At 39.6% G+C, this 17,288-nt stretch overlaps 1 protein-coding gene across 2 annotated transcripts in view; it reads left to right on the top strand.

Moving 5' to 3' along the window:
- NUP153 (nucleoporin 153) overlaps positions 1-17,288 on the top strand; it is a 73,374-nt gene that overhangs the window by 41,395 nt on the left and 14,691 nt on the right. For both annotated transcript variants that reach the window (XM_059399507.1, XM_059399508.1), the window contains exons 12-16: positions 4,097-4,234; positions 5,183-5,281; positions 6,302-6,392; positions 11,670-11,795; positions 13,887-14,510. In XM_059399507.1, coding sequence (XP_059255490.1) covers positions 4,097-4,234; positions 5,183-5,281; positions 6,302-6,392; positions 11,670-11,795; positions 13,887-14,510 — 1,078 coding nt within the window. The remainder of the gene's footprint in view (positions 1-4,096; positions 4,235-5,182; positions 5,282-6,301; positions 6,393-11,669; positions 11,796-13,886; positions 14,511-17,288) is intronic.

Genomic DNA, 17,288 nt, shown 5'->3' with positions numbered 1-17,288 from the left:
GTTTGTGTCTATGGGATGTGTGCCATTTAATGCTATATGAGCTTAGACCATACATCTCCCAGTAGAAACTTCCTTATGGGAGATAACCCGTGTAAAGATACTACAAAGGTAATACATAGTAAGTCACATATTTGGTGATTGTTGTGTTCAACTTGAAGTACCTGGAAGCATCTAATTATAATTTTTAACTGTCTTGTAGACTTGGGGGCCCCACTTCTGATCAACTGAGTCAAAATGTTGGTGAATAGGAATCAAATTTAGAATTTGTTCTAGGTCGATGATATCAAGAACCAGTATAGCCAAGTCTGTGACGTGATGAGTTGGCATAAGTAAGACACAGGCTATTCAGTTGATGTGCCCAGGTGTTGTATGGCTCTAAAAGGAAGATCAGATGAAACTTCCCTATGGAAAGAGCCAAATGTGTCTTTGTTTGCTTCTGCTCCCCTCTCCCGATTTTGATATATACCCCAAATACTTCAGCACAGACTACAGTCAAATATCTGTTGTTTTGTAATTTAGCAAAAATTTCTATGTAGTAAAATGTTAAATTCGTAGGTATACCATTTAATGAATTTTTACAATTCATTAACCCTAACCCTTTTCAAAGTGTCACACTTGACTCGTGCTCCTTCCCAGTCAGTACTCATCTCCTACTCCAGAGGCAATCACTCCTCTCATTTTTTCTGTCCTGTGTTGGTGTTGCTTGTTCTGGAACTTCGTATCAATACAGTTGTCCAGTGTGTGTGTGCTTTTGTGCCTGGCTGTTATGAATAAAGCTGCTGTGAACATTCTTATAGGGTTTTTTAGACATGTGTGTATTTTTCTTGGGGTAAATAACCTAAAAGTGGAGGTGCTAGGTTGTATGATACGTGTTTCACTTTTTTATAAAAAGGTTTATTTGTTTAAGTAATCCCCAAGCCCAACGTGGAGCTTGAACTCAGAACCCCAAGATCAAGAGTTGCATCCTTTTTCAGCTGAGCCAGCCAGCTCCCCCCAATATGTGTTTAACTTGAAACTGCCCGACTATTTTCCAAGATGAATAATATTTTACACTCTCCCCAACAATGTGTGAACATTTCTTTCACTTGTCATCCTTATTAAGTTGTCATCTTTTTAATATTATCCATTTTGCTTTGTATATGGTGCTGTTTCGTTGTAATTTTAATTTGCATTTCCCTGATGCAATAATGTTGTATTCTAGTTTATGTGCTTATGGGCTGTATGCTTATTACCAATCCTTTATTAGGTGTCTTCAGGTCTTTTGCCCTTTTAAAAATTGGGTTTTCTTACTGAGTTGTGGGAGTTCTTTATAAATTTGGATCCAAATACTTTGTCAGATACATGTCTTATATTTTCTCTCAGTCTGGCTTGCATATTCATTTTTTTAACAGTATCTTTTGATTAGCAGGTGTTCTGAATTTATCCTTTTTAAAAAAAATCATTTTTTAAAGATTTTATTTTTAAGTTATCTCTACCTCCAATGTGGGGCTCAAACTCACAACCCTGAGATTAAGAGTTCCATGTTCTCCCGCTGAGCCAGCCACGTGCCGCCTTATTTTTACTGTTCTTTCTGTCCTAAGAAACCTTTGTCTATCTCCAGGCCGCAAAGTAATTCTATGTTTTCTTCTAAAGGACTTATAGTAGTGTTTTTATGCATCTTTCTGATTTCCTTTTTGATTTATTATATGATCTGTGGGTTATTTAGAACTGGGTTTAGCTGTGATATTAATGTTTTCAAATGTATTGACACTTGTTTTGTAGCCCAGCATATGGTCTGCTTGATGAACCTTGAAGCCTGTATTTTAGGTTTTCGGGTACAGTGTTTTATAAGGTGTCCGATGACTGATGGTATTTCTTAGATCTTCTTTGTCTTTGCTGAAGGTTTTTTCAGCGTGTGGGGTGTGTTGTTTTAGTCTATCAAGTTGTTGAGATAGGAGTTAAAATTGTCCACTTCCATTTGGTGAACTTGTCTTTTCCTGTTATGTCCATTTTTACTTTACATGTTTTGAAGCCCTCGTTAAAGTGTGTGCCTTACGTGTTGTGGTTCCTCAGTTTCCTCTTAATATTACTAAATGTTCTTAAAAAAAGAAAGAAAAGACTGTGCAAGTATTCTTTGTCTAGAAAATCTCCTATATCTGGTATTACTATAGCCAGCCACTCTGTTAGTAGAATAAGACTTCTTAAGCTTATGAATTGTAGGTTGTTATCTTTTTCCATCCATTTGCTTTTAACCTATATCTTTTTAAGTGAGTTTCTTGAAAATGATATATGGGTATCTTGCCTTTTATGTATTTTTTTTGCCTTTTTTTTTTTTTTTTAAACAGAGATCATAAGTAGGCAGAGAGGCAGAGGGAGAGAGGGGGCGGGGGGTGCGGGGAGCAGGCTCCCTGCTGAGCAGAGAGCCCGATGCGGGGCTCGATCCCAGGAGCCCGGGATCACAACCCGAGCCGAAAGCAGAGGCCCCAACCCACTGAGCCACCCAGGCACCTTGGAATATTTATAATGTCATTATTTATATGGTTGGATTATGTCTCCCATTTTTCTCTGGTTTTCCCATTTGTCTTTTGTTCCTTTTGAAAGCTGTCCTTTTGGTTAGTTGACTATTTGTTAGAATTATATTTTAGTTACTTTGATCTTTACCTCTTCATGTTACTTAGTGGTTCCTTTTGAGATTATATTATGTCCTTAACTTTCACATTCTGCTTTGTGTTCATACTGTACCACTTCCTTTCATATTTAGCAATCTTGCAACTTTACATAGTTTGATTTGCCTCCCCTCTTCTTTGGTATTTTAGATTATACTTGTTGTCATCTGTATTAAAATTAGATAGGCTATAAACTCACAGCATCTAATTTTCACTTTCTTTGGTTATATGTATTTTCAAGAGATTAAGAGGAATACAAGTTTTTTGTGTTTGCTCACATACCGTTCATTTCTTCCAGAAACTTGAGATCTATTTGGTATCCTATCCCTTCACCCTGGAGAACTTGTAGAACAGGTTTTATGGCAATAGATTATCTTAGTTTTCTTTTATCTGAAGGCATCTTTATTATTCCTTTGGGGAGAGGAGGGCTTGACTTTACAGAGGTGTGATTGATGTACTGTAAAAGACATCCATTTGAAATATTCAGATAGTTTTAGCCAGCAGGAACTTTCTTCAAGTCACACTCTCTCCCAGTTGTGATGGGTGGCAGCTGGAACTCTTCAGTCTCAGTTGGCTGCTTGGTGTGTGCCTTACATGCGAGCAACTTACACGTCTGCTAGAAATTTGGACAATTTACATGCAGATTTATCTGCTCCTCATTGCTGCATTTCTCCCTCATTTTCTCTATCTATGGTCACTTACTCCGTCCTCTAATTCCTCCATGAACAGATTTGCTTTTCTCTCAGAATTTCAACTATGCAGTGGCACCAATTCACAGTGCAGGAAACTCACTCAGTGCCCCCCTCTTCTTCCAAGTGTTTTTTTTATCTCTATAGTTCCTGCTGCTTCTGGTTGCCCTCCAGTGTTTCCACATGGTTGTTTCTTTTTATTCTGTTCAGATTTAAAAATTGTCAGGTCATTTAAAATGTCAGGTCATTGGTCAGATAACAAACTATTCCACCATTAGCAAAAGCAGAGCTCTCTTTGTTTGCCCTTAACCTGGGTTGTTTGAGATTTGGGGTGGTCTTTATTGTATTGGAGTAAAAAACCCAAGGCATTTCACCAAACTCACCAGTACTGATGTTTATTAAATGTTTATTCTCTCTCCTGAGCCCATATATAACTTTATGTTTTAAATTAATACTACAACTATGTGGTTTTTTGTGTATGTGTGTGGTTTTTGTTTTGCTTTTTTTCTCAGTTTGAGCCATCAGGAAATTGGTACTGAGGGCAGTTAGGTTTACAAAGCCACCATATCTGGTAGCACAGCTGGGATTCAGATCTTTTCAATTCTTTTGATTCAGGAGCCCACACTGGTAACCATATATGGTTCTACCTTCACCCCATTCCCAGTTTACCTGTAACTATAGCAGTTCTTCCTGAAAATAAGTAGGGATAGAACACTGACATGAAAGTTGAAATCTATCATTATGAAATCTGTTGTATTTTAGGAAATGGAAGTACCAGTATTGCCGAAAATCTCTCTACCCATCACCAGTTCTTCACTGCCTACCTTCAATTTTAGTTCCTCTGTGATCACAACGTCCTCTCCATCACCCATTAGTCCTTCACAATCATTAACAAACAAGGTACAGAACCATTATACAAGTAGAGGTGATTTTTGTTCTTTAAAAAAATTTAATATTCTGTTAAAAGCAATGTTAAGTTCCCACTCTGGAAATTAATAACTCAGACTAAGAAGAGAAAAATGGAAACGATGCTTTGCTTTTTTAAATGTATGTTATAAAAGGATACATTATAATGGAGTGTTTTTTAATTCTGATTTCATGCCTTAGAGACTGATGATTTTAAGTTTGTTTCCAAACACTGTTTTCAATTAAGATGCTATTTTGGGGGGTAAGAATGAGGTTATTGTTTTTATTTCTCTGGTAGGATTAACTGCTCCTGAAATGTTTCATGCTTTTGCCTTGGCTTTTTTTTCTGAAAGTATTCTTATAGATGTTTTTTTTTCCTTAGGCAGGTACTCATTTCTGAGATAGAGTATATTCCTTTCCCAAGGAGAAGCCAGATTTTCTAGCAGTTACAGTTTATTTTTCAGAAATTTTAACAATTGATTTTTTTTTTTAAGATTTTATTTATTTATTTGACAGAAATCGCAAGTAGATGGAGAGGCAGGCAGAGAGAAAGAGAGGGAAGCAGGCTCCCTGCTAAGCAGAGAGCCCGATGTGGGACTCGATCCCAGGACCCTGAGATCATGACCTGAGCCGAAGGCAGCAGCTTAACCCACTGAGCCACCCAGGCGCCCCAACAATTAATTTTTATTTTTATTCATTTTTTTAGAAGATTTTATTTTAAAGTAATCTCTATGGCCAACATAGGGCTAGAACTCAGAACCCCAAGATCAAGATTTGCTTGCTCTACTGACTGAGCCAGCCAGGCACCCCTTAACAAGTGATTTTTAAATCTAAAAGGAAGTTGTTTTGGGGTTCTTTAAAATAATTAATTTACAGTTATTTTGTTGTCAATTTCTCTAAAAAATAAAAAGCTTTTTGTATTTTAATAATTTGGAAAACCAGGTACAAATGACCTCTCCAAACAGCACTGGCAGCCCCTTGTTTCGATTTTCATCTCCAATTGTAAAATCTACTGAGGCAGATCTACTACCTCCATCATCTGTAAGTAGCAAGCAAGGAATGTTTCATATTTATTTTTTATCAAAACCGAGATGCCATTGGGGTAAGAAATAACACCGTTTTTCTTTAAACTTAAAAAAAAAATCAGGGTACAGAGAACTTGAATGAACACCTATTTATTTTCCACTACCTATATATACACATCAGCATATATGTTTTCTCATGACCATTTGAAGGTTAAGATACAAACCTCTTGACACCCTTACAGCTCTTCCATATGTCCCCTAAGAAAAAGGACATTCCTCTGCATACCTGCAGTACAGTTATCATATCCATTACAGTTAAGATGATAGAATAACAACAACGTAGGCCATATTCAGATTTTCCCCCATTGTCCTATACTGTCCTTTAATTACTATTTTGTTTCTCTTGGGCCTACATCCAATTAAGATCAGGACCTAATCAACTAAATTGCGATTGCATTTGGTAAACCTGTTTCTTGAATTGCCTTTAATCTGGAGAAGTTTTGGGTTTTTGTGCCTCAGAGTATATATTTGTTTGTTTCTTTGTAGTTAAATATTTTGGGGAGATAATAAGTTTAATGTTTGAGTTGCCTCATACATCTTTGGCATGCATATCATTTTTACATGTTGCCTTCTCTTTTTCACTATGCTCTCATTTTCTGTCACAGCTGGATGTTCCAGATCATTGTGTAAATTTGCCTGTCGCATGCCTGTGACCTGTTCCATTGTCCATAAAGTCTCCTGCTTTTTATTAGAAAATGGTATTTAGAAATCCAGAAATGAGCTTTAGGAGCACATAATTATTTTATGTACTGCTTTGAAGGAAAAAAAAAATGCCTAAGAAATGAAAAATGCTGTTTGATAGAACATACCATTCATCCTAAGAAGCATCTCAATTTTAGAGATTGTAAAATATGAAAACCTGGAATACATGAAATTCAGTGTTGTTGTTGTTGTTTTGACTTGGGATAAGAAGAAGCTACTTGATATTCATTTAAAACTAAATAGACTCTTAAAGGATATGTTTTCTTCTTTACAGTTTGGATTTATATTCAGTGTGCCTGTTGCAAAAACAACAGAACTTTCTGGCTCTAGTAGTATTTCAGAATCAATTACAAGTAGTAGTTCAGGTAAGTAAGAATTTCTTAAGTTTTTATGTAAAAATAGTTGCATTACATTACATTAGTATTTTAAATTCTTTAATCTTTAGCAATTTTTTTTTTTTTTTATATTTTTATTTATTTGACAGATCACAAGTAGGCAGAGAGGTAGGCAGAGAGGCAGGCAGAGAGAGAGGAGGAGGCAGGCTCCCTGCTGAGCAGAGAGCCCGATGTGAGGCTCGATCCCTGGACCCTGGGATCATGACCTGAGCTGAAGGCAGAGGCCTTAACCACTGAGCCACCCAGGCGCTTCATCTTTAGCAATTCTTTTTTTTTTTTTTTTTTTTTAAAGATTTTATTTATTTATTTGACAGAGAGAAATTACAAGTACACTGAGAGGCAGGCAGAGAGAGAGAGAAGGAAGCAGGCTCCCCGCTGAGCAGAGCCCGATGCGGGACTCAATCTCAGGACCCTGAGATCATGACCTGAGCCGAAGGCAGCGGCTTAACCCACTGAGCCACCCAGGCGCCCCAATCTTTAGCAATTCTTATAAATGGTTTAATTTGAATGAAGTTAGCTGTAAAAAGCAAACAGGAGCTAATACCAAACCTTGACAATATTTTTAGTCTCTATTTTCAGAAATACTTAGCTCACTAAATGGAAATGTTACAGGGATTTTTATGTCAGCACATATATTCATTGTCTTTGTTTAATTAAAATAAGGTGATAGTTTAGTATAAATGAAGTATTAAGAAATTGAAGAGTTGTCTGCATTGTTATTGAGGTGAAGTATAATTGGCAGTAGATTCTATCTCTAGGTTTAGTGTTCAGTTCACAAACATTTTTATGTGTTAAGGGTTATGCCGGCCTGTGCCGATAGTGATTCATAATTTCAAGGAATGGGTGTAATTGAGGGAAAGAAATGAGTCATCAGAAAATTAAATCCTAGCCTTTTGTTGCGGTAGTGGTGGTTTTCCTTGCAAGTGTTTGCTGTTTAGGAAGTGGGGAATCATCTGGGCTAAAGATACTCAGGTCAAGAATTTTTAAGCAAGGGCATTTTACTCAAGAGATGACAGCAAATGCGTGGGTGTAGGAATTAGAGAAAAAAGCATGATGGTCTTTGAAATCTGTAGGTAATTTGTCATGCAGTTAAAAAATAGCTTTAAACTATAAAAATTCTTGAATTTACACTAAGGAATTGGAATTTAATCTGAATGTAGTAGGAAGACATTGAGTGATTTTAAATGGGGTGAGCTCAGGGCACCTGGGTGGCTCAGTGGGTTGGGCCTCTGCCTTCAGCTCAGGTCATGATCCCAAGGTCCTGGGATCGAGTCCTGCATCGGGCTCTCTGCTCGGCGGGGAGCCTGCTTCTTCCTCTCTGTTTCAGCTCTGTGCCTACTTATGATCTCTGTCAAGTAAATAAATAAAATCTTTTAAAAAATAAATAAATAAATGAATGGGGTGAGCTGGGTGTCATGGACTGACAGCAGTGCCCATTGCAGGGGGGGCATGGTTGGGAGTGGGGTTTTATAGGCTGAAATACCAGTTAAGTTCTTTTGCCCTATCCAGAAGTGTTTATTTGACTCTCTCAGTTGTTTTTTGTTTTTTGTTTTTGTTTTTTTTTTTAATCTCATAGTTTTAGAATTAAAACAAACTAGATCCTCCCTCAAAGGATAGAGTAAAAAAATCAACAAAGCGAAAGAGCTAGGACATAGAAGCTGGATGTTCTAGCTTTGGTGGAGCTGGAAGATAAGAGTAAAGATAGTGAGAGTGGCACAGCATAGGGATTTGTATGTTGCAGTCCTGTGTTTTATTGATTAAAACAGCCTTGTGTAAGAGAAAGAAGTAACAAGCACATTTCAGGTGTACTTTCTACCACAAGATTTTTTTCTTTAATGTTACTAAGAATTCATTGAGGAATAAACTTTTGCAAATTACCATTATCCTGCCTGGTTAATTTTTTATGCCAGTTTTTATTAATGCGATACTAATGGTAACTGGATGAGCAGGAATTTGTTAAAACAACTTTCGTGTCATTACATTTGGGGGAGTTATCCAGATTTTTAGGGCATTTTTTAGGAGTGGCATCCTAGAATTGAGAGTGATTCTCACCACTTCTCTCATTAAGAAGCTGATTGAAAATGTGTAAGTCATGATTAATTACTTTGTGGCAGGAGCTGATTTTTCCAATCAATTTGAGTACACTGCAGGGTATCTTTAAAATTGCCTTAAGTTACTAAAAGCATGTCAGTTTTTTTTTTTTTTTTTTAAGGATTTATTTATTTGACAGAGAGAAATCACAAGTAGATGGAGAGGCAGGCAGAGAGAGAGAGAGAGAGAGGGAAGCAGGCTCCCTGCCGAGCAGAGAGCCTGATGCGGGACTCGATCCCAGGACCCTGAGATCATGACCTGAGCCAAAGGCAGTGGCTTAACCCACTGAGCCACCCAGGCGCCCCAGCATGTCAGTTTTGATTCTAAAGGAGGATAGACTGTGACTAAGTGCTACAAGCATATGTTTTGTTTAACCCTCCCCTGCCTTTTTTTTTTTTTTTTTTAAATATTTTATTTATTAGAGAGAGAGCAGCAGAGACTACAAGCAGGGTGGAGAGGGAGAAGCAGGCTTCCCGCTGAGCAGGGAGCCCAATGCGGGGCTCAATCCCAGGACCCTGGGATCATAACTTGAGCTGAAGGCAGCGGCTTACTGCTTTCACTCAGGTGCCTGCATATGTTTTGTTTTGACACAGTTATGAGGTAGGCACAATGTTTTGTTGTATATTTTTTTTGTTCCTGAGGTGAAATTGAGATAAGGTAAAATGAATCCTTTTAAAGGGAACAGACTCAGTTGTGTTTAGTACGCTGGCTGTGTGCAGCGAGTCACTGCAGTCTGTCTCGTTCCAAATAGTTTTATCCCTGCTCCCACAGAAGAGACCTGTACCTGCTAAACAGCCCTTCCGATCTCTCCACTGCCAGTCGCTGTTTTGTTTCGTTGTATGTGCCCATTCTGGAGTCCTATAATACGACTTTTTGTGTCTAGCTTCTTTTACTTACTGTTTTCAGGGTTTATGTGTATGACAGTATGTATCAGGACTTCGCTCCTTTTTTTTCCCTTTTTTATGTGTTTTTAGAATTTATTATTTATTTATTTGCTTCTTTAAGTGGGTTCCATACCCAGTGTGGGGCTTAAACTCATGATACTGAGTTTGAGTCACATGCTCTCCTGACTGAGCCAGCCAGGCGCCCCAGTACTTCACTCCTTTTGTGGCTGAACTATATTCGTTGTCTGGATATACTATAGTTTTCTCTTCATCCATTGATGGATATTTGGGCTATTTGCAGCTTTTGGCTGTTGTACATAGCGCTAGTGTGAATATTCGTACGCACTTGTATGTTTGAATGCTGGTTTTCGTGCTCTGGGATATATACCCAAATGGTAGTTCTATGTGTAATTTTTTGAGGAACCACGATGCTGTTTTTCTCAGCCTCTGACTCCTTTTACACTCCTCCTAGCAGTGTATGAGGCTTCGGATTTCTCCACATTCTCACTGTGCTGCTTTTTCATTTGTTCATACCCATCCTTAGCCAATTTGAAGTGATACTTCCGTTGTGGTTTTGATTTGCATTTCTCTAATGACTAATGGTGTCAAGCATATTTTCATGTGCTTTTCTTGGTCCTTTATCCTCTTGGGAGAAATGTCTATTCAAGTCCTTTCCCCATTTCTAAGTTGGTTTACCTTTCTGTTGCTAAGATTTAACCATTTTTATATAGTCTGGATATTAGATCCTTATCAGATACATGATTTGCAAATAACTTATCCCATTAAGTAGATTGTCTTTTCACTTTTTTGATAATGTCCTCCACAAAGGTTTTAATGTGGTGGTGGTCAGTTTTTTTCTTTGCTTATGCTTTTTATGGCGCATCTAAGAATTCATTGCCAAATCCATTGTCCTGAAAATACCTTCTTGGTTTTCATCTTAAGAGTTTTATTGTTTTAGTTCTCACATTTAGATCATTGATTCCATTTTGGGTTAATTTTTGTTTTATGACATGTGGTAGGATTTTTTGAAACTACTTGATCCACTCCTTTTAAATTGGCAAATGCTTATGAGAAACCTGGTTATTTATATTTTTTTACGAAAAATTTCAAACATTTTCAGAAGTAGTAGACTGAATTCCCATGTACTCTTTACCCAGCTTTGGCACCTAGCATTTTATAACCGTCTTGTTTCTCTTTTCTCTCATTCCTCCCTGTCCTGCCTGGAAACACACCTATTAGTTGTACTGAAACAATCCCACACATACTTCATTTGTAAAACTTTCTTCCTTAGAAATAGAACCACAAAGCCAGTATCGTCACAGATTTCTTATTTTAAGTATAAGAATATGTTTATTTTGGAAAGTTTAGGAAACCTAAAAAGAATCAGCAATAAAAGTCAGTCATCACTATCAGCCACTATTAGTCTTTTGATGTATCATTCAAAGTCTTTTGGACTTTATAGTCTTTACCTATAACTGCATTTAAGAATGATTTTTGTGGCCACACAGCATGGCACCCTGCTGCTCTGTGATCACTGTTCTGTGATTGATGTTCTCAGACAGTTAGCATCTGTTATCCAGGTTTTCAATATGAAAACTGAAGGATCCTTTCTTTTTTTCTTTTTAAAGATTTTATTTATTTATTTATTTGCGAGAGTGAGCAGGAGCAGAGGGAGAAGCAGACTCCCTGTTGAATGGGGAGGCCAGTATAGGACTGGATCCTGGGACCCTGAGATCATGACCTGAGCTGAAGGCAGATGCTTAACTGACTGAGCCCCCCGGGCGCCGGAAAACTGAAGGATACTTTGAATCATAGGATGAATTTCTAGAGATGAAAGAACTGGCTCAGTTTGGGAATTTATTGTTAAGGTTTTTTGATTAATCTTGTAAATTGTTGTGTAATCAGAAACACATTTCATGCAGTTTCTGAGCTTGCTCCCGCTGCCGTCTCTTTTTCAGCGTGTCAGTGCGGTTTTCTTGATTACCTTTTAGTTCCCTGGGTGAGGGATGATCTTATGTACAGTTTATACTTTCTGCCCTTTTGGGGGAGAAAAATACCCAGAGTATAGAATGGGATATACTGTCTCTACTGTCTTATAATGGTTAACCCTTAAATTTTAAGTAAATTTATTCATTACCTTTGAGTTGCAGTGACTTTTTCATGATACTTTAGCAGTTGGTCCAAATTGGCTTTGAAGGATCTTTTTAATACATTTAACTCAATCCAGTGCTTTTTCTTAGCATAATGTCTTTTACATTTAAAAAAATTGCAGCTCAAGATATCGGTGCAGTGAATAGTACAAGCTGTAAGAAGAAGCCAGATGAAGATTGTGAGGGCCCTTTTAGACCTGCAAAAACCCTGAAAGAGGGAAGTGTCCTAGATGTTCTCAAAAGCCCCGGTAAGTTAACAGCTGCCTTTGAAAATACTCTAAAATCTTAAGTACAAATTTGTGGTCTTATTTTAATGCCGTCTAGGGTATGCTTTAGGTGTTTAAGAAATTATGGCTAGTTTGATAGGAGATTGACTTGAAAGTAGTCATAGTCAGATGTAAGTCTTTTATTTATTTATTTTTTTAAAAGATTTATTTATTTATTTGAGAGAGGGAGACAGAGCATGAGAGGGGAGAAGTCAGAGGGAGAAGCTGGGAACCCAATGCAGGACTTGATCCCGGTACTTTGGGATCATGACCTGAGCTGAAGGCAGTTGCTTAACCAACTGAGCCACCCAGGCGCCCCAGATGTAAGTCTTTTAAAGTAAGTATCTTAGAAACTCTCCTTTAGAATTCAGATCTCTCTCTCTTTTTTTTTTTTTTTTAATTTTATTTATTTATTTGACAGAGAGAGAGATCACAAGTAGGCAGAAAGGCAGGCAGAGAGAGAGGAGGAAGCAGGCTCTCTGCTGAGCAGAGAACCTGATTCGGAGCTCGATCCCAGGGACCTGGGATCATGACCTGAGCCGAAGGCAGAGGCTTTAACCCACTGAGATACCCAGGCGCCCTAGAATTCAGATCTCTTAGGAGGCAAGTATAGCAGGAGAAGAAGAGGGAAGTGTAGAAGGAGAAAATGAATTGCCTTTTAGTAGCGATAGATCAATATGAGGGGAAAAAGTAAATAAACCTGATTATACACCTGGGCATATCTTTCTCTGATGGTAATGTTGAATTGCCTCGTTCTCAGATCATTGCCTAGTTCTTTCTGGGCAATGAAAGAAAGAAAACATTTGCTGATCCCAACATAGGTATATGTAAGGGACTGTGCTCACTTGAAAAGAAATTCGAGAGCTCATAGAAATAACTTGAAGGCAGTGACTAGAAATCCTCAGTAAGTTTTCAGTTTGGGAATCAGGACAGCTACGACTGCGATTATGATGTCTGCTATAGAGATGTAAACATGTTTATAACATGATGTGGTTGCTCAGAGAGAATTTGGATTTACTGAGCAGATAAACATGTCTAATTGAATAAGAATTTGCAGATAAGGTTGGCTTCCACAGCAAGATTTAGGAGGATTAGGTTTTTTTGGTCTGGCTTTGTCATTTTTAGAGATGAGGGTACTGCCTTCAGGAGTCCTGGTGACTTAGACGATGTGGCACAGTTGGGGAGAGCTGCAGAGCGCCTGGGCTAGCAGCAGCTGAGGGGTGGTAGAGCGGCGGCGCAGTCCTACAGTCCGTCCTCATGTAGCTTCTGCTCTGCATTCAGGGTGCCCAGCCCTCCTCCCTTTCAGTTTTCTTTAGCAAGATTTGGAGGAGTCCTATGTTCTGTGAGGGAAATTAGGAAAACCTGAGAAAGAGGAAGGAAAGGAAATCTATAACACCTTAAGATGGTTACTGTTAAAATCGCACCAAACTTAGTGACTCAGATTAATCATTAACAAGATGGTACATTTTAGACCACTGGGAGTAACTAAAGTATGTTTGCCTTTTTGCTAAAACTAGCTCGAGGTTGGATTAATCGTAGCCTTAGAAAATCTCTAAACAGTCTTCTGTATCCTCTTACCCTCCAATTTTATTTTCCTTTTGTGTTAAAAGCTGGAAAAACAGGTCACTGGGTTTGTTGGTACATGTACAACAAAGGGTAATGGGTCCAAAGTAAAGGATTGGAAGGTCATTCCCATGAGTAAAGCTGGAATGAATCGATTCAATTCGATGACAGCAGTTTTGGTAGTACCAAGACTTTCTCAACTCCTGTTACTCCATGGTTCTGTGTGAATAACTTAATTGTCTGAGTACATTCATTGGTTACGGAAAAGGTATACTTACAATGGGAAAGGTTCTGTGATTATATTGGAGAACTATGTGAGGCAATTTATTTGAATTAGGATTTGGTAACGTTCCACGGGCGTCTTTGAGTAGCATGAGCTCATCCTCCACGAGGGTAGACTGGGTCTTCCTTTCTGTAGTTCTAGACCTTACCAGATGGTTTGGTTTTTTGTTCATTGGTTTTGTTTTGGTTTTTTTTTTTGCTTACACTTTCCTCTTTCCCTCATTATAGGTTTCGCATCACCGAAGACAGATTCTCTTGCTGCTCAGCCTCCTACCACAAGCCCAGTTGTTTATACAAGACCAGCAATAAGTAGCTTTTCTTCTAGTGGCATCGGGTTTGGGGAAAATTTAAAAGCTGGACCGTTGTGGCAGTGCGATACTTGTCTACTCCAGAACAAACTTACAGACAGCAAGTGCATCGCCTGTCAGGCTGCAAAGCTGCCGCCCAAAGAGACTGCGAAACAAACTGGAATTGGAACACCGAATAAAAGTGACAGATCAGCTCTTCCCTCCTCAGGGACGGGGTTCGGAGACAAATTTAAACCGGCAGCAGGCACTTGGGATTGTGATACCTGCCTAGTGCAGAATAAACCTGAGGCGATAAAATGCGTGGCCTGTGAAACCCCGAAGCCCGGGACCGGTGTGAAGCGAGTCCTTACGCTGCCCACGGCTCCGGAGAGCGCGGTGACTGCGACTACGGCTGCCGCCTCTGCCACGTGCACTGTGACCACTGCCCCCCTAGGGTTTGCTGAGCAGTTTAAAAGGCCCGTGGGCTCTTGGGAGTGTCCAGTATGCTGTGTTTTTAATAATGGCGAAGACAGTAAATGTGTGTCCTGTGTGTCTGAGAAACCAGGTACGTGTGTGGCTCTTTGGGAAAATTTTATTCATTGTTTGAGTAGGACATTTAAATTCATTGTGTGCTAACAGCCACCTCCGTGTAATGCGGCTGGTTGAGCCTTTCCTCGTCCACCTTCATTTCTCTGAGCCGTCCTGAGGTACAGTGATTTGCCTGGGGCTGGATCTGCGTCTTTCCGGGGCGGTGTGTTAACCAGCCCAGTACGTGCTTAGACGCTTTCTTTGCATCCGTTTGTATCAGAACCTTCCTGCTCGTCACGGTCATTTTCGAAGTTGACTAGTACAGATGCTGAAAGATCTTAGAAGGGGCAGCCTTCAGCCTTTCTCAGACTGTTCTCCAGAACGAAATAGCACTTCATCTCTTTCCCTCTTAGAAGTGAGGATGGCAATTGGTCATTTCCAGAGAAGTTTTCACAGAAGGTAGTCAGTATCACTTTATGAGAGGCTGACTGTTAATGGTGATACCTGTACCTCTGTTCTCTGCCAGAGAGATTGCAGTGAGAGCAAATTACTGAATCATGAATGAAAAAAATTCTAACCTGGCAGTGAGAAAAAAGGAGTCAGGTTTGAGTTTTTCCTGTGTCTCTGTTCAAATTTGAAGAAGTTACTGAGATTCACAACTGGAAATGACTTCTTGCTGTTTTTGTAATAATGTTATAGAATTGTTTGGTCTAGGTATATGGCAACCTGGATACTAAGTAAAACCTTTTATGGATGCCCTGGGAATTATGCTTTCCTTTTTATTGCATTATTCATGGATATGAAGTTTTAGGTCTGCAACGGGAAGTTCTTTATTTGTTAGCCTCTACCCTATGTCTGAACATAAGGAGTGAGCCATAATTCTCATTCTCACTGCACATCTCCACAAGAATAAGATTTCAGAGTCTTCATTCTGAAATAACTTTTCTTTTCCATCTGTCATTCCTCCTCCTCCCCTAAAGGGGAAAAAGAGAAAAAGGGCAAGTCTTTGATCAAACAAGAAACCAGAATTAATTCTGAGTTGATTAGGAGAATAAAACTGAGTTAGGAAGTAAAAGTAATGTTAGGAAGTAAAAGTAATGTCAGCTATGGATAAAGGAAGCTCGTACATTTATTAAAGAAATCCCAGCTTCATCCTGTAAATGATGAGCCATCATTTTAAGCAGAGGAGTGATACAGTTAAAGTTGTGTGTTTGACAGATTTCTTGGTGGCTTTTTGGAGGGTAGATCTGAAGACAACAAAAGTTGGAGGGATACCGGAGGACAGATGAGATTGTTGTATCAGTAGTACGTGTGGGCAAAGGTAACGGCGACGGATACTAATGGAGTCAAACCAGGATGTCAGATAATGTACAGTTGAAGCCCTGTGGGTTTTGAAGTTGTGAAGTTGAAGCTGTGAAGTTGACAAATAATGTGAGGACTTTGGATATCCTAGAATGGGCGCTCCAGGCTGGAAATACAGATTTGGGAGTCATTAGGTTATAGTTTTCCAAGAAGGCATGGGAGTAGAGGCTACATAAACTGAGGGGTTGGTGGGAATAGAGAAGATGGCTCGAAACTGAACTCTTAACTTAAGGGGGTGGCAGGAACGAAATTTTGGAACAGTTAATCTTTATTTATTTATTAAGATTTTATTTATTTGACACAGAGAGCAGAAGTAGGCAGAGAGGCAGGCGGGGCAGGGGGTGGGGGTTCTGGCTCCCTGCCAAGCAGAGAGCCCGATGCGGGGCTCGATCCCAGGACCCTGGGATCATGACCTGAGCTGAAGGCAGAGGCTTAACCCACTGAGCTACTCAGGTGCCCCTGGAACAGTTAATCTTCTAGAGGAGGAACCAGAGAGGAGGAAATCCCAAAACTACATGGCACTGGTTGCTTCTTAGAAGAATGAACCTTGGGGAACAAGAGCAGAGGTTGCAGTAAGAAGACCGTTACTCAAGCAAGAGCTGAGGGCTGCTTGACTCGGGGGAGCAGTAGGAGGCTCAGAAAAGGTGAAGGAAACAGGAGAAACAGGAAGACGCTTCTAGCCGTGCTGCCCAGCTGGCCGGGGGCACTGCCCCCGGGAAGGAGACCACAGAGCTGCGACTGCAGGTACTGCTTCGTTGCTCATGAGACTTTTGAGGACGGTGGACCGACGATGCAACCTCGGGGAGCAGTTTTCGTGGCAAGATGGAGGAGAACCTAATGGTAGAACAGACGCCAGGTGCCTGGGAGAGGTGACAGGACAGCAGGTGGAGACGCAGGAGTCAGTGACTCCCCTCATCACACACTTGCTTCACGACGGCTTCGCGGGGCCATCCTTCCCGTGCCCCCTCTGCTCCCCACGGACTTGCCAGTTCTGCTGAAGATTTAAATGACCCCTCTGCGAATCCGTTCTTCTCCTGCTCCTTAGTCAGCTCTTTCTTCACTCATCACTTTCCATCTTGGTGATGGTGCTACTACGCATTATGTTGTACTTTTCCCCTTGTAGACCGTTAGCACTTTGAGAAGTTAAGCGGCATTTCATTCATCCCCATGTCCTTAGAACTGTGGTATATTATGGTACTTAATAAATGTTAAATAGCTAGGTTCTAACCAATGCCATGAACTTCTGTGTAAAAATTTCAAAGGCAGAGACCTGGGTTTTGAAATCGTGCAGTTGATGCGGTCTGTGGCTATGTATTTTATGTGTTAGACTATTGCCTAGAATTTATATCTAAGATTTCAAAATGCTATGCTGTTCGAAGAGATTTGATAAAGATTCTTAAGGACATTTTAGTCTTTCAGTCTCTGATTACTGAGCACGTGTTATTTTTTTTTT

This window comes from Mustela nigripes, chromosome 5 (genome assembly GCF_022355385.1).
Source record: "Mustela nigripes isolate SB6536 chromosome 5, MUSNIG.SB6536, whole genome shotgun sequence".
NCBI lineage: Eukaryota > Metazoa > Chordata > Mammalia > Carnivora > Mustelidae > Mustela > Mustela nigripes.
This window is presented reverse-complemented; position numbering and strand designations above follow the sequence as displayed.